The 25,194-nt window shown below is 37.9% G+C and overlaps 2 protein-coding genes across 2 annotated transcripts; both read right to left on the bottom strand.

Moving 5' to 3' along the window:
• Positions 1–964: 964 nt before the first annotated feature.
• On the bottom strand, positions 965–22,789 carry LOC128744526 (bridge-like lipid transfer protein family member 3A). Its single transcript, XM_053841598.1, is given in 15 exon segments — positions 965–2,566; positions 2,635–3,069; positions 3,147–3,289; positions 5,597–5,617; positions 7,094–7,208; positions 7,273–7,800; positions 7,858–7,987; positions 8,055–8,193; positions 8,252–9,417; positions 9,481–9,573; positions 14,168–14,409; positions 14,472–14,591; positions 14,647–15,518; positions 15,680–15,881; positions 22,444–22,789. Coding segments are annotated over 15 exon segments (4,473 nt in total). The 5' UTR covers positions 22,488–22,789; the 3' UTR covers positions 965–2,343.
• A 946-nt stretch (positions 22,790–23,735) lies between these two features.
• Positions 23,736–24,730, bottom strand: LOC128742290 (60S ribosomal protein L23). The gene is made up of 3 exons (XM_053838616.1): positions 24,625–24,730; positions 24,402–24,485; positions 23,736–24,178 (listed from the first exon to the last, which is right to left on the bottom strand). Exons 1-3 carry the CDS (start codon positions 24,635–24,637, stop codon positions 23,853–23,855), a joined length of 423 nt encoding a protein of 140 aa, XP_053694591.1. The 5' UTR covers positions 24,638–24,730; the 3' UTR covers positions 23,736–23,852.
• Between the last annotated feature and the right edge of the window lie 464 nt (positions 24,731–25,194).

The following is a 25,194-nucleotide window of genomic DNA, read 5'->3' on the forward strand; positions in this document are numbered from 1 at the left end:
AAATGTGGCCTGATGTGATGTGCTTAAATGTGACCTGATAATAAGTGTCCGGATATTGATGCAGCACGGTATTTAAACACAAGCCACTTTATAGGGTTTTTCAAGGTTTTACATTAGTTTTGTTTTTTCGACATTAAAGGTATAAGCTTAATTCATCGTATAAAATGATCATATTACTAAAAAAAATTCAATTTGGATTTCTGACTACACATCTGAATTCTTCACTCTGAGCTTAGCAGCCAGTTTAACAACCAGTGTACTTCCTGGGTGATGCAGATTAAGGATGTCAAGGATAGTAAATATTATGTGTGTGTAGTCAAAAAATAATCCTGGTGAGGATTTACTAAAAGAAATCCTGACAAAAACTGTTTCTGCAGTCAAAACTTTAAATTAGTTAATACTTAATGTTACTCATTTGGCAAAAAACACTAGTAAGGAAAATTGGTGGTGATTAGTGTGTGATGCGATACGTGGGCGGTGAAGATCGCACACCCAGCTAGTAGAACCATTATTCATTCCGGTAAAAATGAGAGTCACTTCTAAAAACCTTTTTTTGACGTAGGACTACGTCTTACTTTAATAGGGTGGCATGCTGCGAAAACAAGAATGATCGTGACACGAAAAGGTGAGTGCACCCTAAGAACGTAGTAAAATTATATGTATAAATAACAGCTTTGCGCAGTCCTACGTTAACAGGCGGTAGGGTCTCTGATGCAACCTTCCACTTTTTTTTGTTGGACGAGGTTGGACGCGAAACGCATTGATTTAACTGATCCCTTTCGCAGATAGGGATACAGATAGAAAACTTACTTTGCTGAGTCAATTGCGTACAAGGAAAAAAGCTGGAGGAGGACTCGAAATACGTTTAAGTTACTGACGAAAATGAAAGAGCATAATTCGATTAATGCAAGGCAGAGGTTGTGTTGTGATATTTAAAAAGCATTAATAATCCTTTTTTCACCCATCAAGGACAAACGTTTTTATTTGACATCGTTTCAATGATAGTAATGGTAAATATATGAATCTGATAAATCTTTTTCAACATCCGTTAAACGTAGACCTTTTTATTGACTTTATTATGTATTCCATTATTAGCTCGACATAAATCCTAATTAACGTAACCCCTTTTATATTTTTTTTGAATAGGTAAACTTAATCACCAGACGTACGGCGTTTTTCATATATTTTAAAATACAATTAATACAAAGCTAACTACAAAGTTTCATATTTTACCTGATCGTCAGGAAGTCAGTGCTACTTTTATAACGATCTGCAAGAATACATTCTGTACCAATTCACATTTATTGAGTCTATCTTTGTTTTTAGTTCAATAAGCACCAAGTAGACACAGAAATTTTAAACTAAAGCAAAGCTAGCTTTAAAACAATTCGAAAGTCTTATAAGTGAAACAAACCTCGCTGTCATTCATAACAACCTATCGTATTTTTTCAACCACTGCTAGCTGCAGCTCCAATTTGGACAATATTTTTTACCTATTGGTAACGATACATCCGTAAGTTCATTCAGCGAAAATAATTAAATTTAATATCACAAGAAATGACTATCGACTACTGCAATGTATAAAAAGGAATTGATTCACCATAGTAAAGATGATGATGCTGTTATCGTCTATCGTAGTCTAACGGCTCAGTGCGTTTTTAGAAAATTTACGAGGAAGGAATGTCAAGAAAAAAAATATTTGAAAAAGTACAGATTTTACTTAGTGTAAACCTTTAAAAAGTACTTTGAAAATTTGTGGCCATAAAGTAATATTAATATGCTTTATTTTGCTGCTCACAAAACGTATACAGAAACGAAACTGTGAATATTTACAGTGGTAACATCCATATTCTTTATCCAGCGACGCCAGAAGAAACCGGGTGGCGTAGTTGTTTAAAATCAAACACGTTCAAATACACATAACGAATAAAAAGTGTAAATTTGGTGGATTTCTCAGATGGTTTTATTGAGACCACAATCACGAGCGGAGTGATTCTCATTGAATATTAACACTTTGCTCGCTGTTGTTGTATTTGCTAACTGACTGCTTACTCATACAGGCTAACGGTGGGTGATCTGTTCACTTTATGTTTGTCGGTACTTCTGATTAACTGCAATTTCAAACGGTTACAAGTGTGTTTACATTTTGTAGAGGATATTTTGACTCTGAGGAAACTTCAGTCATTTTTGAAAATAGAAAAATTCGAACCCGAAATCAAACAAGAACTTTTTTCACTAAAAGCATGCACAGGAACAAAAATCTTTTAGATTGAATAGCTTTTCCGATAACCCGACACCGATAACATGAATTCTCTATGACCACCCTTTCAATTGACTTTACCATTAGAAAGGGTTCTCGCCACAGCACTGTATGCAGTCCATACAGTTGTGCTATCTTTTGCCGTCTGTAGCGTTCATGTGTACATCACTCAATGTCGTCAGCTGATCCTGAAGCGAGCGTATTGTGTCCATTAAGGTGCGCTTCTCATCCATCAACGTTCTCACATCGTCCTGTGCGTCATTCAAGTACGATTGAAGAGTTTCAAATTCCTGACGGGCTTTCAATCTAAAAGCAAGTATTTTAATAAGCCGGATTCTGATATAGTTACCTACATGCAAATCGGCATCACTTACTTATTCATCTCAGCCTCTTTCTCGCTGCTTGTCAACTGCTTGCGTAGATTATCGTTGTCCTTCTTGAGCTGGTGCATCACCAATTGCAAAGACAGTACCTCTCGATCGCGATCCTTTTTCGGTGCCGGTTTCTGTGAATCGCCTGCTCCTTCATCTTGACTTTCCAGGGGCTGTAGGTAAAAGACTCCAGCAGCATCTCGCGTAATATACATGCGCCCGATCGATAGATTGACCGGCAGTGTTCCCGGTGAGGTTATGTTTACGGGAGGACGATCCTCGATTAGATTGACCTTCACATTTTGCAATATTACTTCCATCGGAATGGGCGTCGGGATGACTTCATCCTCGGCCAAATCGCCAAGGCCAATAACGGTGCTCATTGAGAGTTGAAGATTGAGGTTTTTCACTTCGACATTTAATTTGCGTTGAAACCAGCTGGTCGTAAAGTAGTGAGAAAAGCTTTTATGAATCGATCAACTTTTAAATTGTGGAACGCAAAGAAAACAAATTACCTCTGTATAGACTTCTTATCGGTAATATTTAGTGAATCGGCCGGTAGTGTCAGCTCTTCCTCTAACCTAACTGCAATACAAGGGGGTGCTTCCGGATTGTGTGGTGCAATGTTCCATGCTCTACATCTAGCTCCGAACTTCGTCTATGTAACATCGATCGTTTGATTGGGTTTGTTAATGGTTTTATTGGTTAGGTTTTTTTTATTTTGGCTAAAGAAGGTTTGTAAGGTACGTATTTTGTTCGATACAATATAAAATTATCGAAAACGTTATATCAATATACGGCAAAAACATTCGTCGATCCGATGGAGATAAATTCATTACCAAATAAGCAAGAGCATTCGGAAACGAAGTGAAACATAAGAGGATATTATAGAATTGTTCCAGCCAAAATCTTTTACCCGCGAAGACTTTTAAAGCAATAAATAAATTTAGGAAAAAATACCGTTTACAAAATTGTGTAATTTGAGATTCATGAATCATATACCAATTATAGGAAGTGGAGCTTACGCAAGTAACATTAACGGTACTTATATTTGATCTTTGTCTTTATATTGTAAATCTAACACAAAACATTTAGACTGTGCTGGAGACTTAGAGTAGGTTTTTTTTACTTTGACTTTCATGCAGTGAGTGCTAGAATTGTGGCAAGTGTTTTAGGTTGAGTTTATATGTACATGTTGGCTCTTGGTACTGATTAGAACAAAAAAAAAATCAGTAATTAATCTTTTTATTTAAAATTGTACTTTTTCTGAATGTCCTCGTTTATCGTTTTGAGATAAAAAAAATCAGGGAATGGTGCAGTTTCGTTTCAAAGCATAGCATATAAAAACGACTAAACGTAATTCAAGCTTTAAATGAAACAACGCAAATAGTTTTGGTGTCATTTTCTCCAAAGATCAATAATATGAAAAGTAATTAGAAGGCACATCAACATTGATGAGAAGGCCATGGCGGAAACAGTCTAGCAAGTACGCTCGATGCTTTGTTCGTACCCCGAGCGAAGAAGTAGGACATCGATTGGCACTTCGTGTACAACGGATGTAACCGATTCGGTATTTACAACATCCTCTCCCTTCTGAAGAAAGGCAAGAGCTTCGAAAGGGAGCGTGGTTTCGGTCGTAAAGTGCATCAGAATCTGCAGAAGTAAAACCAACATGGCTTCATGTTGCCGTGCCTTGGGCCGGGAGGTCTGAGCAAGCGGCCAAACAGTGAAGAAGTACCTGGCCAAAACGGATATTTTTATGCGGAAGCGTCCGTTGAGGTCGGCTATGTCTGAGCAACAGACAATCGCCTAAAAGAAGCAACTGAAAGTGCTGATAAAACACCGAGACCAACTTGTCGCTGGACGGCAACGATTGCTGGCTTCAATTTTGAACTTCATCTACAAATATCACGCGAAGAATGATGTAGTCGTTTTGTCGAACCTGGTCTCGGACCCGTTATATCAAGAGATCACTGGGGAAGATAGACCGACTGAAGATGAACGTTGTACCGTAGATCGTCAAGGCCTTCTTACGTTCTCCAGCTGTAACGGATGGAAAATTTTATAGGGATCCTCAAACGGAGGATCATGGATCAGCAGCAAATCGCTAAGGCCGGTGTTTTGTGGAACATACCGATATCCAGCTCTCATCGGCTATGGCTAGGGTTCCGCTCAATGCCGACCGGCAGGGCGTCAAAGCATTTTTGTAGAAAACTCAATAAAGGTAACATTTAAGGAAGATTTGTTCAATTAAGTTATCTTTTATAGTTTTTTTTCAGCGCCTTCGGAAGTTAGTCTATTTTTAATGCATACGTTAGCTCCTCTAGATTATATTCTATGGAGGCGCTTTGTACTGTGTGCAAGTTAACAATCAGGAGCACCTTCGTCACGTTTAAAGATTTACAAGTTGTGTAACCCTATTTCTGTGATTTTCAATTTCAGCAACAGAATTCATAACAATATTATGGATGATGTTCCTAACTACCTAGCAGGAAAATTTCCAAAGTAATAGCGGAAGACACTTTTATGGCTCAACGCCAATCAACCGACATTAAACGTCTTTCATAATATTTTTTTAACCCTGCGGCGATATTGAATAAACAGTAACACAACTATATTGTTCTGTATTTAGACAGCAAATATATATGTACAATACAGTACAGAAGACTTCGTATATACATACAACCTTATTCCCCAAAAATCAAACAAATCCAAGGATCAACAGAAAACGTTTAACATAACAACAATAGCCACAGATTACTTCTCTTTCCATTCTTTTGAACGATGCTAGATATATGCACAACAATGAACAAAAGGACCAAAACTTTTTAATCTATATTTCAATTATCTAGAAATATTGTATGTTTAATTTCTATATCTAACATCGCTTTCAGAAGCTTACATATTAATCACTCATAATTATTGCAAAATAGTATCACAGAAATATAATCAAAAAAATAAATACCTTTGTTTTTTGCTGGCCATTCTGTGTTAGATAGTTACGCAAGGTAATAAACAGGAAGTCGAAATATGTGTGTTTTTAAACAACATTTTTAAATGTGTATTCCATTTACGGACCCGTTTATGAACACGCGGGCAGTCCCCAAATCAAACGGCAGATATTTTTTCGAATGTTGTATTCCAACGATGACAGTTTATCAGGAACCAGTTAAACGACATTTACATGAAGGATAATATATATAGACACGACACGTACAAGTACAAAACGATTCGGTCATTCGGTAGTGTTTTATCGGGTGGTCAATGTTTGAATAGTTTTGTTTGGTGAAGTTTAGCCGATGAGTATAGACGTTCAGTTGTAGCCGTTACAGATATTGTTTTGGTTTGTTTATAAGGAATAATTTTAAAATGTTAAATTTAAGTAGAAGATAGAGAGCATGCAAAAAAGGAATAAAACAAGTTTGCAACACATTAACACTTTGATGTGAAAAGATTATTATCATATAATATATATTTGTATAGTAATGCTAAGAAAAAATGAAAAAAATATGTTGATTGAAATGAAAAGTTTTACCGAGATTTATATAAGCATAAGGCATGCCTGATCGGTCATGGAGCGAAGTTTTTTTTTTAATTATATGAAATATGATTCTGACACTACGTTTATATTTACAGTCAAATCTTTTTTGCTCATTACGGTAAGCGAAAAAAATGTCATGCCATTACCTATAGTAACATGTTACTAAAGAAATTTTGTTGTTGTTGAATTTAAGTTTTTGACAATCAAAACCAATAGCACAGAACAAACGTAACTCGAATACCGAAACTGTCTTTACAGCATACTCAATCAGAACTTATCAAGAGAACCGAAGCAGAACACGGAATGCGTGCCACTTAGGCATGGCAGTCTTAGGACGGCTAGGTCACCTAAGAAACGACTGTATTCTCTAATAGATGAAATTTCCGAAATATGAGAACTTCCGGGTAATGATATGCTGTAACAATTGTTTTCTGAACAAGTTATGGAAGAAAAAAGCTTCGGAAACTATTGCTAGATGGTCTCACTTCACAAAATTTCCTTTGTCATGTCACTACAGGAAGCATTGACTACAGTTTGACTATAATATTCGACAAAAAGAATAGCAAATTGTACCAGGATTATTTACATGGATGAATAAAACTCAAGACAATTATTTAATTCTCGTTAATCCCGCAATGCAAAGTTGCGTGCTTCATTCAGCGCATCTCTCAGCAGCCAATTTGGTGTAAGTTATGAAACAATACCAAAGTCGGTTTCTGTATCGTGAAATGATTGCACCAGATCGCCGATGATGTTCAAATTGTTCATATAATAAAGTGCTTCTCAACTCTTCTAATCAAGCCTCGAAGCGAATCACATTGAGATGGTTCAAAAATAGATGAAAATAAAAAAAGCGCACAAAATGATAAAATGACAAAACAAAATAAAACAAAATCGTAAAACAAAGACATGAATACGAACCTGAAACTCATCCCACGGTATTGCTCCGCATTCGTCACAGCTAACGGCCGAAACCTGCAGTCTGATTGCCGATATGTTGCCAATGTTTTGACGAATCACTTCTACTGTTGTTAACCTGTAAACATTAAGCAGGAAATAAGCAAATTGCAAACAATTGCTCTATATAATCAGCACAATACCTAAACGTAACCATGGAAACCAAATCTCGCCTTCGCAAACTACTAGCTTCGGACGGTTCAGACGGTGAGGACATATTCGTTAAATAGGGATCCTCGCATACCTCGCTAGCAACTTCAATAGGGGCAACCTTAATGGTGCTGTCGCTGTTAAAGGGATTAAGCTTAAACATCACATCCATGCAGTCTGCTGTTTTCTCCGAATCTCCAAGCATAGGTAAATAGTTCTCGAGATCGGAACTTATATCCGACTGAACTGACAGCGTATCGCTAACATCTTCGGGCGTGTTCGTTTTTAACTTAGAATCTATGGATGTCATAAACTGGGAAAAGCCTTTCTTCATCGAGGCGTACCCAGAATGAATTTCTTTCGAAAATGAAGACGAATCTGTAGTCGAGTAGTTGCGAGTTTTGATCACTTCCGGGGCGGCCATCTGTAGTTCCGCTACCGGTGATGAGGAACGGTTTTCAACGGACGCCACTCCAGATGAAGAGGATGTTGTGGGAGCACTTCGAATTTGAACATTGTGACTGAAAACCAAAAGTTTCAACAGCGCACATCCTAAAATGGGTAACATTTTAACTTACCCATGAGTATTGGGCACAGGATGGTGTTCGATTTCAACCGGAACTTCCACAGCAACAGGCGAAGGACATTCAGTACTGCTAAAAATATTCGAATTCCTGGTTTGATCCATCGAGTTGGGCCAGCCCGAACCTGAATAGAACAAAAATGAAAGTCTTTCCATGCACCATTACAAGCGGCGTAGTAAGCAAATTATCACCTAAACTTGCAGAGTCTGGCAGAACACTCTCGCCGTCACCACCGCTCGATTCCTTGCCAGGTGTTTGCGAAGGCATCACAAGTGATATTTCTACCTGCGGTATAACACAGCCAACGATGATGGACTTTTCCACGTTTGCCTGTAGAATACATTGTAATTACGATAAAATCAAGCACCTAAGTTACGCTTCAACTAACCGCTTGAAGAATCCGTTTCGAGTCCAGTGATAAGAACGTTGCCAACTCGGTCAATTCTTCGGCCAAACGTAACAGGAACAAATATTGATAGTGATCAATTTGAACGCTAACTAAATTGGAAACATGAGCTATCACGTGCAGATCGGCCGATGCGGTCTTGTCTGCTTCACTATCTACAGGAGGACAGGGAATTGCCGATCGATAGTTAACTTCAGCTGATTTCTTCTTTACATTATCACCAATAAGCGGCATATGACCTTTCGAGTGTCGCTTCAAGGCGATTTCTTCAGTACTATTCCCATGTAAATTTCTACTCAGTGGATCTAAATCTTGTGATTGCATGAGGTTGCTAACTGAAAGCACTAGACTCTCGCTGGACTTGGTTGAGTCCGATATATTGCTGTACCTCTTACAGTTGGTCTCATTGACACCGCTATATTGCCATTGCTCGCTATCAAACTCTTCAGCGAATAAATCGAAATCCGATCGACCATGCAACCAAATCGTCACCGGAACAGCATCAACAAATGGGATCGCCCGATTCGCTCCCACAGATCTTGCTCCATAAAAATCGACCCAAACAGGATCCAACTTAATGCACCATACATCACGTGGCTCAGACCACATTGCATAACGTGTCAAGTGGCTAAACGCAGACTGCGTCCCTTGCATCATCGGGTCAGGAGCGATAACATCCTTTGCTGCTATATGTGACAATATTCTGTCTGTCACAATGCACAAATCTCCCGGCATAGAGGGAAAACCGGAACCAAACACCAGACTGCCTTCTTGTAGGGATGAAACAGCCTGAGCTAAATCGGCTCGAGAAGACCCCATCTCGCGAATGTTAGTCAGAGTTAATCGCGTAACTTGTGCAACCATCGTTCTCGGCCGATCTCGCTGTTGCGGTGCGTTCGCACTGGCTTCGAACACGATCCTAGGCATTATGACCTCAACCTTCACGTCCATATACATCAGATTGGGTTGCGGTTCCGAATGACTCCCGGACGATGGTGTGGATGGAGAATTCAAACTGCTAGCCACATTTGTTGTTCTAAGCAAACTCTCGTGCAAATTAAGCACAAAAGAACTAAACCACAAACAGCTGTCGAGATCGAAACTAATCTGTACCGGATTGATATGGACAAACGCTTTGGATGGAGGCACTGGAATGCATAAAATACAGTTAGCAAATAGTGAAAAGCGATAACTAGGATAGTCGAAATTACATGGAAACACGAAATCGCCGGGGTAGTAGAAATAGGTGAACTCAGCATGGAGCGAAGGCATTTCCGGAGGTAACTTATATCGATCCCGATCGCCTGAAAATAAGAACAGAAAATCTAGTCCTTCAGTGCGAAACAAATTCTTCAGGATACAGGATGAGCCGAAATGATTTATAGAGGGATGAGTGGATGAATATTTGTTCACCTAAACGATTTCCAAAATCGGCTTTCGAAGCAAAAATCACTAGCTGCCAGTTTTTAAGAAACACAGTTTGTGCTGCTTTGGCCAGATCTCGCTTCCTGTTTCGAGGCATGTTTAACAAAATTCTTATTTTCTTATTACAATATAATTTTTCCAGAAAAACATTAAATGAATTTCAAATTTAGTCCGGTTTCATTTTTCTGTTTTATTAAATAAAATAATATATTCTGCTTACTCATATTGTACAATTTTTAAGCGTTTAAGTAGAACCATTGAGGATGCGAGGAAAATGTTTTGTTTACTCTCACAGTCACCCAGCCACCTCACGACAATTTGGCAAAATATACTTTTCTGAAAGTCACCTAGGTGATGGGGACTGTAAGATGAACAAAGATGAAGGTAAGACTGCCCGTGATTGAAATGAGGTGAGATGACTGTAAGAAGCAGAACACAGCCCGATTTTTTCTACATAAGTTTCAGAAATCTTTAAACAAGAACGACCATGGAATGACTTACATGCTGGAGTTGTTTAATCCCGTACCACAAGCAAATTTTCTAACTGTGGGGGTGACCTCAATTACGCATTAAGCTACATATTCCAGCCACTGATTAGAGGAAAATTTTTATGGCAAAACTTCGCTTGCAGAATACTAGATACGTACAAAAGTTTTTTTATACAAAACATTCGACAATTCGCAAATCACGGAGCTAATTATCGATGACCCAATCTATCAATCGGGCGCCGTACTTCTTTATCGATTTCGGAATGACTCAAAGCCATGGTGGTTATAGTCCATCCAAGGAGTTTTTAATTCTCGTATGAACGAATTTAACAAACTGTACATGTGGTTAAATCTGTGTTAAAAACATTTGAAAATTTTTCTAATTTTGTTCAAAATTTCATGTTTTTTGCAGGTCATTTCAAATTCCCTTATAAATCCATCATTCTCAGGTTTTAGCAGGTAGTTCGCATCCTGGATGCGAACTCACCAGAGTTACGTCCAATTGAAAAATATTTGGAAATCGTTAAGTGGAACTTCAAGAAAACTTAGAAATCAGAAACGATTCAAAGTAATGGACCATAATTCGACTATAACTCAAGAACCCTAAAAACCAATATGAATTGTTTTATCATTGAAAAACTATTAATCGTGAAACAAGAAAACAATATTTTGGAAAATTTCTAGGAGAACAAAGTTTTTTAAAACTTTTAGAAAATATTTTTTTCTACGATGCTTGGTTAAGAAATTAGAAATTTTTGTAATAAAATGTTTGATGTTTGAGTAAAGCGGAAAATTTCCCTTGGAGTTTTGTGGTAAAATTGGACAACACGAATTTTTTGAATATTATTTTCGCCCATGAGACAACTAACTACGAACGCATGCATAATTATATGACGATCTGGGACCCTTCGACCCAATTTACATGACAGTTTTGAAAAATGCCCATCATCAACTCAGGAGGGGAAACCCTGCGCGAAATAAAACAATAGTCAAAAAATTTTGCGCCAAGAAACAAATCCCCAAAATTTCATTAAAATTGGAGTTTCGATGAATCCTTTTTTTTCATGGAATTGCACTTAGAATATTAACGAAGATTGATTTTAAACATTCTATTTTATGCGTCTCAGCTTGCCCGGTTATTTCCGCCTATCCAACCAATCAGCTCAGCTGTCAAACTAGCAGTAAATTTTCTAATGGTACAGACTCGAGATAAAACTCAAACCATATTGGGTAAAATCAGAAAAAATTACAGTGACACATTTCACCGGTAACTATCTTCGTGCATCAAGAATTGAAAATTATGGGGTGTAAATTATATAGTCGATTACGATAACCGTGCTCATAAGAGGGAAGTGTTTTTATGGGGTAAAACAGTTTTTACGTTAGATAAAAAAAGTTCTATTTAATTCTACTACAAGTATTATGATCCTTTTGGAATACTTTTTATGTACACAAGTTTTTAATAGAGCATTTTCAGTGCTTAAAGTGAACTGTAATTTATAATCATTCTGGGGTAAAATAGTGTTTTCCCTGTAGAACTTGTTTCTGCAGCGTGTTGTCCTGAACAACGGCACTTTTATGTGGATCAACAGTGATTTTCGCTGGAAAATTGCATCCAATCATTATGTGATACGATTTTCCACAATCTACCCGAGATTACTCCTCAAAGAAGCATGTTTAGAGCTGATAGAACACAAGTGAATAATTAATGAGCCATTTCAACAAATCGTACAACTTGCTTGCAAGCAAACTTATAATTAATTAAGTTATCAGTTTCGAAATCACATACATACCTCATAGCAAACCCATTTGATGACGCAGGTAATTTTGCCGCAGACAAGTACATATATTAAAATAGTTGAATTGTCTCTTAAATTCACATTTGAACAGTTGAGATAAAATGAAATTCAAAAAGACATTTAAAATATGTTTCAAAATTTTTGAAGAATACTGTAATAATTGCTCTTTGGCGGGGCTCAACTATATTGCAAACAGCAAATATCATTATACCGAACGTTTATTCTGGCTGGGATGTGTACTACTTTCCTGGACTGGATCGTACTTTCTTGTGAAAAGTTACCTGGCAAATTTTCATAGAAACGCTGTCAGTCTGGTAGTTGAAGATGTTCACGTACGAGAAGTTGTTAGCTTTCCTTCGGTGGCGATTTGCGAGATAGGATACGCCAAACAGGTGTACGAAAGTTTAGAAAATCTAATTGAAAATTTAAAGACCGACGAAGATATGGAATACAATTACGACGTTGAAGATTTTATGCTGAGAATCATTTTTCACAATCTATACAATTATGGTTCGATCATGTCATACTGTGCCCCGTACAAGGAATGCACCGATTGCATAAAGTGTCCGGAAAGCGGATATGACAGGTTTGCTGCCCAGGTCCGGGCAAACTGCAGCCAACTGTTCGTGGCTTGTACTTGGAACGAACGGCCCTTCGACTGCTGTCGTTATTTTAAGCCACTGCAAACATCGATGGGAACGTGCTATTTGATGAATTCGGTGCAACTAGTCAAAAAGTAAGTGAATTTTATCTGGAAGTTCGTTTCTATTAAGTTTTTGAAACTGATATAAAAAATGCAATTCCCAATTAATTTTATTCGTCAGCTCACATATGCTTTGTTTGTTATGAAACAGCAAACTAACAAGCGTACGAGGTACGAGTTCATTTTCATCGGTCTATTTGCTAATTTGGAATTCGACAGGCAGACATTTGTCGGTTATGCATATTATTAATTTTCTTCTTACGTATGCACATTTTTTTGTAATATAAAATAGAGGAGGAAAACACTGGTTCAGCATGGAAGTGGGACGTGGAACACATTCAACAGGAGAATTGCGGTTGAACGTCACCAGAGCCAGTTCGGTAGGTAACCGGTACATACATTTATAATTAAATTTGGTAACCAACTGTTGCATCACAGTCATATATTATGAACGAGGAAGACATACCTCACATGCTGCTGACCACACTGCAATTCACTCAAATCCCGGAAGGATACAGCGAGACAGTTTTCTTCACTATGCAAAATGTGATTAACGACCCGCTGGTTCGCACGGTAGATCCAGAAATACGACGCTGCGTTTTTCCCGATGAAGAAACCGACACCCTCTATCCCAAGTACAGTTACAGTGTTTGCGTAACAGAATGTCTTAAACAAGCGCAGATTGCCGCGTGCAATTGCTGTCACCATAATATGATCCTCAATGGTGGGAGACAGAAATAAATTTTCCTTTAATTTGCTGACTAACCGTTAGTGTGTTTCAGATAAAGATAATAGTCCGATATGTGGCTACGAGGGCTTATTCTGCTTGGATCATAAGGATTTTATGTTTCCACAAACGACAATTATGCAACCATGGCGAACGAACGGTTTAGTTTGCCAGTGCCTTCCCTCCTGCACCGAGCATGAGATTCGTGCCATCGGAAAACAGTCGGTAGTCGACGACCGATTGGATAGATCAGTGCAGTTCAAATTACTAACGGCACCGTCACAACGTTATCGCAGGCAAATTGTTCGTGAAAATTTAGATATTGTTGTCTCGATTGGCGGAATTTTGGGACTCTTTATGGGTGCTAGTATTTTAAGCTTAGTGGAATTAATTTATTTTTTTACAATTCGTCTCATTTCTACCTGTACAAATAAAAACTATAATGATGATGATGATGAGGATGACGATGATGAGGACGATGATGACGAAGATGAAGATGAATATGATTACAAAATTAAAAATTAAGGTAACATTTACAAATATCATATGACAAGCTACTGAAATAGTTCATCTATAAAACAGCTTAATTGATACCTTTTCTCCTTTTGCATTGTGCTTTTGAATATAATGTGATTTATAGCGTGCAAATGAAAAAAGCAATCAGTCAAAAAAGACATTTTTTCGTGGTGGGTGATAATTTGCATAAAAATATTTTTATAATATTCAAATTGATTGATAATAACAGCAAAAACCTACCGGTAATGAACTCCTTTGGCATTTGTTTATTGCCCGAAGTCGTCACTCGATACAAGGTGAATTCCTCAATCTTTATTATCACACATACGCACATCAGCTTGGATATATTATCTAGGACATGTTTCCTCATTGGTGATGCGGCAGCTGACTGGGAGATGTTCGGTGAGTTAATACTACTTTGTGCTCCACTCGTAGCCTGATTTCTTGGCAGATGTGACTGTTGCTGGCCAAGGTTAGTGGTCCTGCAACATAAGTTGATTAAAAAAGTCGGCAGGTACGACACAACCTACGGCACTGTGGATACCTCTCTAAACTCGGATGTGTTGGTGGTCTATTCGGTTGACTTAGATTCAATATAGCTTCACGGAAGGCATTTAAAGATTGTTCTAGCCACAAGGCCGGAGGAACACTTGCTTCTTTGTATCTGACAAGAGGTATTCAACATTACTAAACAATAAAACTATGGTTAGATAACTTACTTTGGCCAATGCGAGCGATCTGCTTTCGCTAAATGATATGGATAATAATCAATTTGAAACCCTTGCAAAGAAATTTGCAGCGCTCCACCGTCTTTTAAACTAGGATAGCTGGAACGGCCAACTCCAGCGTCATCGCAAAGATGCAAATCAATTCGTTGACTGAAGAAATGGTACGAAGTTTCCCTTACATCGTAGATGTTGAAAAACCGCTGGACTGCATTTAGCTGCTGCGCATCTGGTGCCTTGGACGATTGAGCTAGCTGGGCTTGATATTCCGGAAGTGTTTCTAGCTTTCTCTGCGCTTTTACCCTTTGGACCACGTTAGTGGACGCCTTTATCAGCCCCGAAAGTGAGTCAACAAAATGCAAAACCGCTTTCAGTTGTGAGTCAGTCAACACCCACAACAAATCGTCTAATATTAAAACCAATCTACTAGCTAGTATGCTACAGTCGGATAGCTTCTTTTTGATTGTTATTCTACAACGTGCCTGATTTGTGAGCAGCCGCAATGGAGTTAGACTTTTGTCTTGCGTTGAACTAGCTTCGATACGGATCGTTTGCCACGATAGCTCTTTAAATATCAGTATCAGTCCACGGACGGGATCCTTTATTCTAGTTACCCGTAGATCACCGAGTAGCCACTTGGGTGTGCGTGATTCGACTCTTATTTTGGAAATTTGAACCGAAGCTGTAAACGCCGGACTTATCAGGTTCACGTTTACCGTATTCACCAACACTGTTATGCCATCGACGACCTTGTGAATAAAGCTGTACTTCCCCTGCGGAACGGCAAGACTTGAAATCCCCGCCGTTTGCGTTCCGCTGCGGGCTATTTCGCATGTTTCGACCGTTATTTTCACTTCGTCAAGCGTCTGCAGGCAAAAAGCGAAAATTGATTTTATTTTCGCTATTAGAATAAGCTTCACAAAACTTAATACACTACATGGTTCATTATGGAATTATGGAAATGGTGGGTACTGCATATCCCTTAATAATTTCAGTTTCTTACGTTAGAACAAAACGAATTACTCACCAGTGTGATCGGTGTACTTTTCAGCTTGGTCCACGATATTCGAAACGACACATGATTGCACCATGCAGACGTAAGACGCAACCAGGACGGCAGTTCCAACAACTCGGTTAGTACATTCTCGTCCAGCTGCAAGTTGGAAAGTTCTCCTTCGCCTCGAAATGTGCTCAAATTCACTTTGTCGGGTGACAAATTTTTGGTATATCTGTCAAAAGAGATAATGTCATAAGATTAAAATCATTGATCTATGTTTTCACCTGATTTTATTATCTTGTTTTATAAAAATTTATACTGTATTATACTTGAGTAAAGTTCATATATAAAATCGATTTTAACAATGTTGTTTTTCCAACGCGCAAAAAAGAATCATGAAGTATATGCCTATGCCTATGCATCTACCCATTATTTTATATGTTTTTCCATTAAACAACAACATGATTCTATCTACAAAACGCAATATATGAGACAACAGACAAGTACGCCTCGAGAAATATATAAGGTCTGATCTCTAGCATTGAAAAACATAAAGGGTTTCCATTCTACATTCTACATAAATTTTATTACCAAATATTCTCAAATTCAACGCTGTTTTAAAGGCGTAATGAACCAGGTATCATTTTGTGTTGAGAAAAAAATGTTATTGATCCAGTCTAATGCACATTATGTACTCTTAATGCAGCCACTACTATTGTAACGGAAATCCGACACCGCACTGGAGCGCGTGAGAAATATTGACAATGCATTTGCACCATGTCCGCTCACCTGTGCTGTGAAAATGTGCATTGAACATTCCGTCCGTTACACTGGTTACACTCGACTAGCACTTTTCAATTAAGTTTCAATGTATAAACTTTTTTATGAAGAGAAACCAAAAAACTAGAAGAAATATTTAATTAGCATAGCCCGATCATGGTCGATTAGGTGAAATAAGGGGAAACGTTGAAAAGTATTCGATTCAATCGATAGTTTGAAAAATAATAAGGTGCATTTACGCAAAGAGCAAAAATGTTGTCAAAGTTGGACCATGCTAATCCACTCACAGTGGGGAATTTTTCGAAAACAAGGTCCCTTATTGCAATATCTCCAAATGCCGCTATGCTACATTCAATCTCTAGATGGCAAAATATATTTTTACAGGGATTCCAACGATGTGGTCCTTGCACACGTCACACGTTTGTTTCTAGCAGTTTTGGCCAAATGAACGGCATTTCACCCTGCCCTGGAGTACAAAGATGTATTGATCAGTGACTCTGAAACCCGCTGAATTAAACAGTCATCTCAACGGGGAAGTCATTAGTTTCTGAAGTTATCGTCGCGAAAATGAGGTTAACATAATCTTAATTTAGCCAAAACTACAATAAACAAACAGGTGCTGCGGACAAACACGTATCTAATGAAATGCATATAAAAATATCTTTCTTTTGGAGAAAAAATTGAATCTAACCCAGTGGATTCCAGGTAAACTCACTTTTAAGTCGATTTGGGCAAAATGCCGTTTATTTGACTAAAACATCAAGAATGAAACAACCAAAAGCTGTAAACAGAAACCCTGCCGTCAGATTTTTTATAACTATAGCTTATCTATGACGAAAAAAGATCACATCTCTTCATATCTAGAAAACTATGATATAAAATAACTATGAAATGCCCTTCTTTTGGCAAAAACTGATAGAAACAGATATTTTGGAAGGGGATCAATGCAAGAATGTCTCTATTAAGGATAAAGGCCCTTTTTTTAATTACTGAATCGATGATGAGAAGGAAGCGTTCTACACGTGGCTGGAAGCAACGCATGATAGCTGTCCGTCACGGGGCATCAAGATCGTCATCGCAAATACGAACATCCAGGTCGGCAGGGAAGCAATCACCCCTATTCTGTATTTCGAACGAATCTTTATTTCGTTCGACTTGTTTCGAACGAAATGTTTTGCCCATTTGATTTTGCTGGCGGAAATTTCGTTCGAAACAACTTTCGTTCGAAATACCAATTCGTTCGAAATATAGAATAGCGGTGAATGTATAGACCGATGATAGGACCCCATAGTCTGCACAATGACACAAACGATAACGGCCAACGATATAAACTTCGCAGCTTCTTGAGGCCTGGTGATCCGAAGCGTCTTTTTCCCTAGCAAAGACAGTCACCTGGAGATCACCTGCCCAACGTTCAATAGGAACTAGATTGACACGTTCTCATAGATGACTGGTTCTTTCCTAGCATAACAAAAATACGCCCCTACGGATATTGACTCTCATCATCATCTAGTAGAAGTATATGTGCGATCCCGATCACATATAAAGGGTGTCCCACATCAAATCGCACCATGGAAGAAACGCTGTAGAAAATAACCTAACTGACCGATCCTTTTCAAACTTTCAGACAATAAAATATAACTCATTAGTAAGCTTTTGACATATTTATTGCATTCAACTTCAATACCATAACCGTATGCTCGCACCTTACGCTTAACTCGACTCCGTACAACATCTGGCTACGACTTCTTCTGTACAGAAACCAACTTTTTCATCATGTCTTCCTCAGATTTGAGCTCCTTGGGATGCTTTCGTAGTGCCTGCTTTATAATAGCTCAGTATTTTGCGATGGGCCTTAGTTCTGGTGCTTTAGGGGCGTTCATGTGCTTGGGTACGAAAGTAACCCCGTTGGCTTCGTACCACGGACCAGGACGTCGTTTGAATAGTGGCATGAAGCTATATTCGGCCAAGATGGTAGGGCGCTTGTGTTGCTTTAACAGAAGAAGCAGACGCTTCTATAGACACTCCTTGAGGTAGATCTATCCGTTTACAGTTCCGATAGTCAGAAACGGCGCACTCCGTTTGCCACATGAGCATATTGCTTGCCAAATCATGTATTTCTTGGCAAACTTTGAAATTTTTTGCATCCTTACTTCCTCCGGAACATCAAACTTGTACCGGGCGGTATAGTACAGTAGCACCAGAAGCTGCCGGAAGTCCGCGTTGGTGTAAGTCTCATCATCCATAATGAGACAATGAGAATTCGTCAGCGTCATCTGGGTGAACAGTTTCCGGACCCATGACTTTCCAAACGTATTTTGCCGTTCATCACGATTTAGAGCCTTCTGTATTTTGTACGTATGCAGTGCCTCCCGGTCCTTGGCACTCAATCATGAGCCGGTATAACCTTTACATGATACATAATACATTTTACATACCGTGAAGGCACAAGTCGCCACGCATGTTTAAGTCGCCGCGCACTGGGTGATATATTCATCAATTTCATCGAATTGAGATAAAAACTCTTAATTTTATGCATACATTTTTGTTGCTTTCACGGTATGTAAAATGTATTATGTATCATGTAAAGGTTTATGTGAAAAGACAATGAGACAATGATTTTTTATGCTGATTTGAGAATGGCTCTTTTATAGTCAACTAAAATCGGCTTTTCCCATTTACTTCAATAAGACCTGTGTCAGTCAAAGTAGGAAAAATAAAATGAAATATTATAAAAATAAATAAATATTGTAAGAAAGAAATGTAGAGTATTCTATTGGCTGAAGACATGATTGTTATGCATTATTGTAAAGGTATTTCCATTGTCTATACATTGCAAAATATTTGATTTTAGACTAAAAAAATTATTGTCATTTCCACAAAGGCCCTTAAAATTCACGAAAAAAAAGTTACTGCAGGTTGAGAAATATTTTATCTTCACAATAATGAAAACAAAATTCATATTATTTGTGTATTTCATTCGAAAATAATGGACAAGATAAGACAAGACAGCAGCGACCGGTAGTGCGTCACCAATATCTAGTTGACCGGCAACTCAATGTAAGGCAGTATTCACTAAAACGCACTTCAGCAGGCTTGCCATTTCCTCACTCATTATGCAAAAAGTGCACCTTTTTTGTTCAATACAATGACCTGGAAATTAAATAAAAAGAAAGCTTATCCAATTTAATTCTACTATGTATATTTATTCTTGACAGATACGTATTTCGCCTACGACTTGCAGGCTTCCTCAGTGTCTGTTTTCGAACTTTCGAAAATAGACACTGAGGAAGCCTGCAAGTCGTAGGCGCAATACGTATCTGTCAAGCATAGATATACATAGTAGAATTAAATTGGATAAGTTTTCTTTTTATTTAACTTCCAGGTTACGTATTCTACTAAGACGCTCCAAAAACTTCAGTCTATACAATGAGCCGAACTGCTGCCGCAAATGAGAAATCCATCCACGCAAAGCGAAACAGGCCAAGAATAAAGAGAAATATAAACAAACTTTAGTTTCTCATTGAGCGAAAAAGTAACTGTAGGTACGGGAATTCTAATGTTGCCATATCTGTCATCCACTATCGTCATTCGCAAGATTTTTTGCACTGTTGCCGCTGCGAGAAATCTAAACAGTTTTTTTGTGTCCCATAGCATGGGTGTATTAACATTCTGTTGCTCAGTTCACTCCTCAATGCGTAGAAGCCAGAACATCAATGTGCAGGTTGCTGATCAATCGCAGTCAATAAAAAAGAGCAAAGTTAAAACAAAACGGGGCAAAATAATTCACGACTGAGCAAAGTGCGATTTTTTCTCTTCTCTTTTTTTATTCTGAGGAGGAATCGTCCCTGCACTTCAGTATTGAAAAGACAGACACACCCTAAATTGGGCTTTGGAAATCCTTAGATAGTAGAAAGTATGAAATTTAAAGCGATGATGTCTTCAGCAAAGTTGTTCATAATGAAATGCTTATTAATTGTTCTGAGATAAGTAACACCGTAGCTATCAAAACAAAACGGTTAGTTTTTGGGATCTTTCATACTATTTTTCTCGGACAGTGTAAGGTTGTAAGTGTAAGGTGTAAGGTAACATGTGAGTACTGATCGAACGAACTGGAAGTGGGAAAAGAAAGTTGATAGCAGGCTCCCTGTTGATAAACTGACCGGTGGTGTAATGGTATCGCACTCGACGCGAGATTGAGAGTTGTGGGTTCAGTCCCACCTGGACAGTTAATTATTTTTCACAGTTTGCATATCATTTTTTCCAGTTTTTCCAACGTTTGTTCTTCACAAAAACACATTTACTCCATAATAAGAAGTGTAAGGTTCTCTCTAGTAACTACAGTCAAACAGAGAATTGAATTTACCACTGTGCAGTGATAAGCTTGATGTTCTAGTTTCTTTGCTTAGAATGTTTAAGCTGCAGGAATGAAGTATCAAAAAGTAAGAATGCTAAAAACGGCAAGCGATGTGGTCGAAACAGATAAGAGCAGCAAAGCAAATAAACGACGACATTGCCCTAATCTTAGAACAAATTAGGGTAAGATCACACCTCTTTACATGAAACGGCATTCATCTTCCCGTAGTGACTAGTTTGATCAGTGTTTGGTTCGATCCCAAGAAGTAGAACATGTACGATTATACCACTGAGGCCCAGATAATCTGATAACAAAAAAAGTTCATCAAGATTAACCACAGATAGGTCTATAATACGAATTCTGCTCACTACAGATAGTCTGGGTTTGTGTTTTCACCATCGAGTTCGGGTTTGATACATTAGGCTGCATGAATAAAACTGTTTACTTTGCTCTTCCCGTGTAAACCTCATGGGAGAAGAAAAGCAAAGTTTTTCATGCGAACGACCAGGCTCGGTACGCTCTTTTAACTTCGATTTTGCCCTTTCGATTACTGCACCTCAGTTAAACGGAATTAGAAAAAGTGGTGTATGGGGCATAGGTAGAACTAGTTATTATCTGCAATATTGTTGAAAGATGTATTTCTATACCTTTTGTATTTATGGTGCTATGAGGCTGCTACGGCATTCCAGTCCCATAACGCCGTAAATAAAAAAGATAAAACTTGGCTTTTTTCGACAATATTGTAGATAATTACTACTTCTACAAGTGCTCCATACACCACTTTTTTAAATTCTGCTTGGTTGAGGTGCAATAATCAAAAGAGCGAAATCGAAGCGAAAATAGTGTGCCTCCTAGCCTGTATACGACCTACTGAAAAATATTTTGTTCGTGTATGAGTATATCTCTAGTTACAGAGCCAACTGTCGTAAGTTCAAAACCCGTTTGATATCAAATGAGTTAAGCTTGAACTCTTATAAGGGGTTAAACTCTTATCGCTTCTCATTAAACAAGATCTATAGCACTTCTATAGAGCCTTTGGAAAAGGAAACTTTACTTTCATAGTTAGTGTTAGAGGTCAAGAAAAACGTAAGGAGAATTCGGCAGCGTCGGCTGCATTTAACTGACTCGAATTATTATTCCACGCGCTTCCTTCAATGGTAAGAACTATCTTTTATTTAGGTTCGTATAAAGGACAAAGAGTTAGAAAAGCATTCACTGTCACGTCTAGTCAGCCAATGGCCGCGTTTTTGCCATCGATTAGTTTCGGCAATTTGTATGACAACCATTCTTAATTATGATTGCGGTCGAAGTTCAATCGAAAAGTTAGACAATATGAACAAGCTTTTGCAAATGAAGTATTGCTCTTAATTCTGTAGTTAAAATTGTGCAGGTTCTTATGCGTGTCTTGGTTGAAAAATGAATGTTATTTTAATTGCATTGCGTTGAATAGCGTTTTTCACTATACCTGACTAGGTTTCCCATATCTTACGATAACAGAGCGCTTATCGACTAATCTCTGCTTCCTAAAATAAGATTACACGCTTCCAGCTGGTTAGTTTGTTCGACACGATTATTCTATGAAACAATTGCGACATGATCCTGAAGTGATTTTAGCTACATATCTATAGGTATAACAAATATAGAAGCAATTTCTTACCTTGAAAGATGCTTAAGCAATTGATTTTTTAAAATAGACACCATTATTCCGCAAAATCATCTAAACGGGTTGTTTCTTTCACTGATAACAACGAGACACTTTCGTTAGGCACCCAGAGCACCCTTCACCTTCACCTTTCGCAATTTATTAGTCACAGCACGACCGATTTGCTATGACAAACATCTACGCGGACACAATCTCACTATCATCATGCACGTATAATAAACCTAATACAACTGGTATCAGTTTCACTAAGAAAAAACTTCGACCGTATACTGTCCGATTCGTCAATAAATCAAAGCAGGAATTTAATTAATTTGTGGAAACACAGCGTTTACACGTCTAGCATGGAGAAGACGTGAACGAGTTTTGAAGAAAATTTTTGACATTTTCTGCTTTTGTTTTGACCACGGCATTTGACAGTTCGCTGTTTCCTCTTTTACATTCATCCGTTTGAGTGAGTTGGGAATCGTGAGAATCTTGCATGCTCGCAAAATAGCTTGCAATCAAAAATTTTATGGAATACCAAAAAATATCGTTCAGGATTTTATGAAATTTTGTAAACTGGCATAGGTACCTACAGTTAATGAACTTATGAACGAAAATAATATCTAGTTAAAAAATTTGGATTTTCTTGCATTTCCAAAACATCAAGGGAAATTTTTTGTTTTTCCCATTCTAATATTGCCCAATCACTTCTTAAATTAAAATTTTATGAAAATGTACTAAGCTAATCGATTAATGAAATATTACCTAAAAAATTTTCCACAGATTTTTCACTGCGGTATAAAAATTTGGATTTGGTTCCCATGAAAAATTTCAAAATATTTTTTTTGTCCTTAAATTTATAATCTTCTAGTGCTAAAAAGTTGTATGTAAAAACTCACTTATTCATACAATTCTCTTGATTGTTTGATTCAAAAACCGGAACAATCCTCTCGAAAATCCTCCCTATTTTTAATTTGACTGATTATTTCGCAAAATGTATCTCTTATCAACATTCAACTAAATAGCAGTTTTGTTTTTTAATTGTTCGAAATGTTATAAAGTTGAGGTTTGATAAGAGAAAACTGCATCTACGGTTCTCGGATGCCAACTCACCGAAAGCCTTGCACACCTGTAATATCAAAGAAAGGAAACATTTCTAAATGGAAATGTAGCGTTTATCAGCTTACATAGTTGAAAGAACATCAGCTCTAGTCAAACTCTACTACTTTTCTAACAGAATTACGATAATTAATATTGAAACTTTCCGGAGGATGGTCATCGCACATTATTAGTCAGCATTTCTCACTTAACCGCTTATTTCACGCATTTCAACGAATTTTTATTCCATAGCATTCTGTTACAAGGATGTAGAGTTGAAGAACGTTTCCCCGTTGAACAATATTACCGTAAACTATGCACAACTACGCTATTGAACCTGCGTTCGATGCGATACGGGGCCACAGATCAGCGCACTCTTTCGCCACTGGTCCAGTGATAGCGGAACCTTTCATTTCGCCTTTGTTATTTACTATCACTCCTGCGTTATCCTCGAAGTAGAGGAACACACCATCTCGCCTGCGGAAAGGTTTTCGCTGCCGGATGACCACAGCAGGCATTACCTTTTTGCGAAGCTCCGGCTTACCCTTCTTAACGGTAGCTACGAACATATCACCGACTCCTGCAGCAGGCAGACGGTTCAGGCGACCGCGGATTCCATGGACAGCGATGACATACAGGTTCTTTGCCCCTGCAAGAAATCAATACATACAGAATGTTAACTATTACTTTTACTTTTTTTAATGATTGATAATTATTTTTACACCATACACAGCTTAAATTGTTCGTTATTTACTAAGACCGTGAATGACCCTGCACACGACAAAGTTTAAATTGTGTACATTTTCATATCATGTACTATTAAAATTTGCTCATAATAAAGCTACTTGTTACAAAAAAACAATTGTCCTTACCTGTATTATCAGCGCAATTGATCACTGCTCCTACTGGCAGACCAAGCGAGATGCGGAATTTTCCCCCCGCGGATCCTCCACGTCCTATCAAAAGGAAACAAAAATACGATCAGCCTTCTAGCTTCAAATCACCAATTTTTCAAAGCAACGTATAGCATCCTTTGTGCAATGAATTAAACACTTTAAAAGTGGGCAAATTATAACGAAATAGTGCAGAAAATACCTCTTTTAGACATTGTTTAGATTGCAGCAAAGTATAATGTGTGCTCGACACAAGTAAAGATGCCGGAAAAAGAACGAAAGACAGTTCTGTTTGACAGTACATCAACTTCCGCTTGAAGAAAATGTCAGAAAATTTAACCCACGCGCTGCAGCACCAAGCCAGCAGGTGCCCAGCGATTTTGTTGGAAATTTGGCAACTGGAATACCACAGACTATAAACCAGAGACAAAACTTACACCGATAAAAATTAACACAGCGTTATTGCCCCTTTTATGACTATTTAGACTACTGTGATATTGTGCATTTACTTGATCGATGGATTCCGTGGGGAGTTCAGGTACTGTTTCAAACGTTCCAAAGGTAAAAAAATGACTAAATTGGCAACACAGTTCGTAATGTTTTATCGCCATAACTGGCAACACAGGCTCATTGCGTTTCTGTCGCAACCTTAAACGTGACTTCGTGTTAATCATACAAAAGCATTAAACAAATTGTTTTCAAATACGAACGTTATTGGTTTGTTATTGCTTGTTTGGATAATGAAGGATAAACTACGCTTTATTCACTATGA

Source organism: Sabethes cyaneus, chromosome 3 (assembly GCF_943734655.1).
Source record: "Sabethes cyaneus chromosome 3, idSabCyanKW18_F2, whole genome shotgun sequence".
NCBI lineage: Eukaryota > Metazoa > Arthropoda > Insecta > Diptera > Culicidae > Sabethes > Sabethes cyaneus.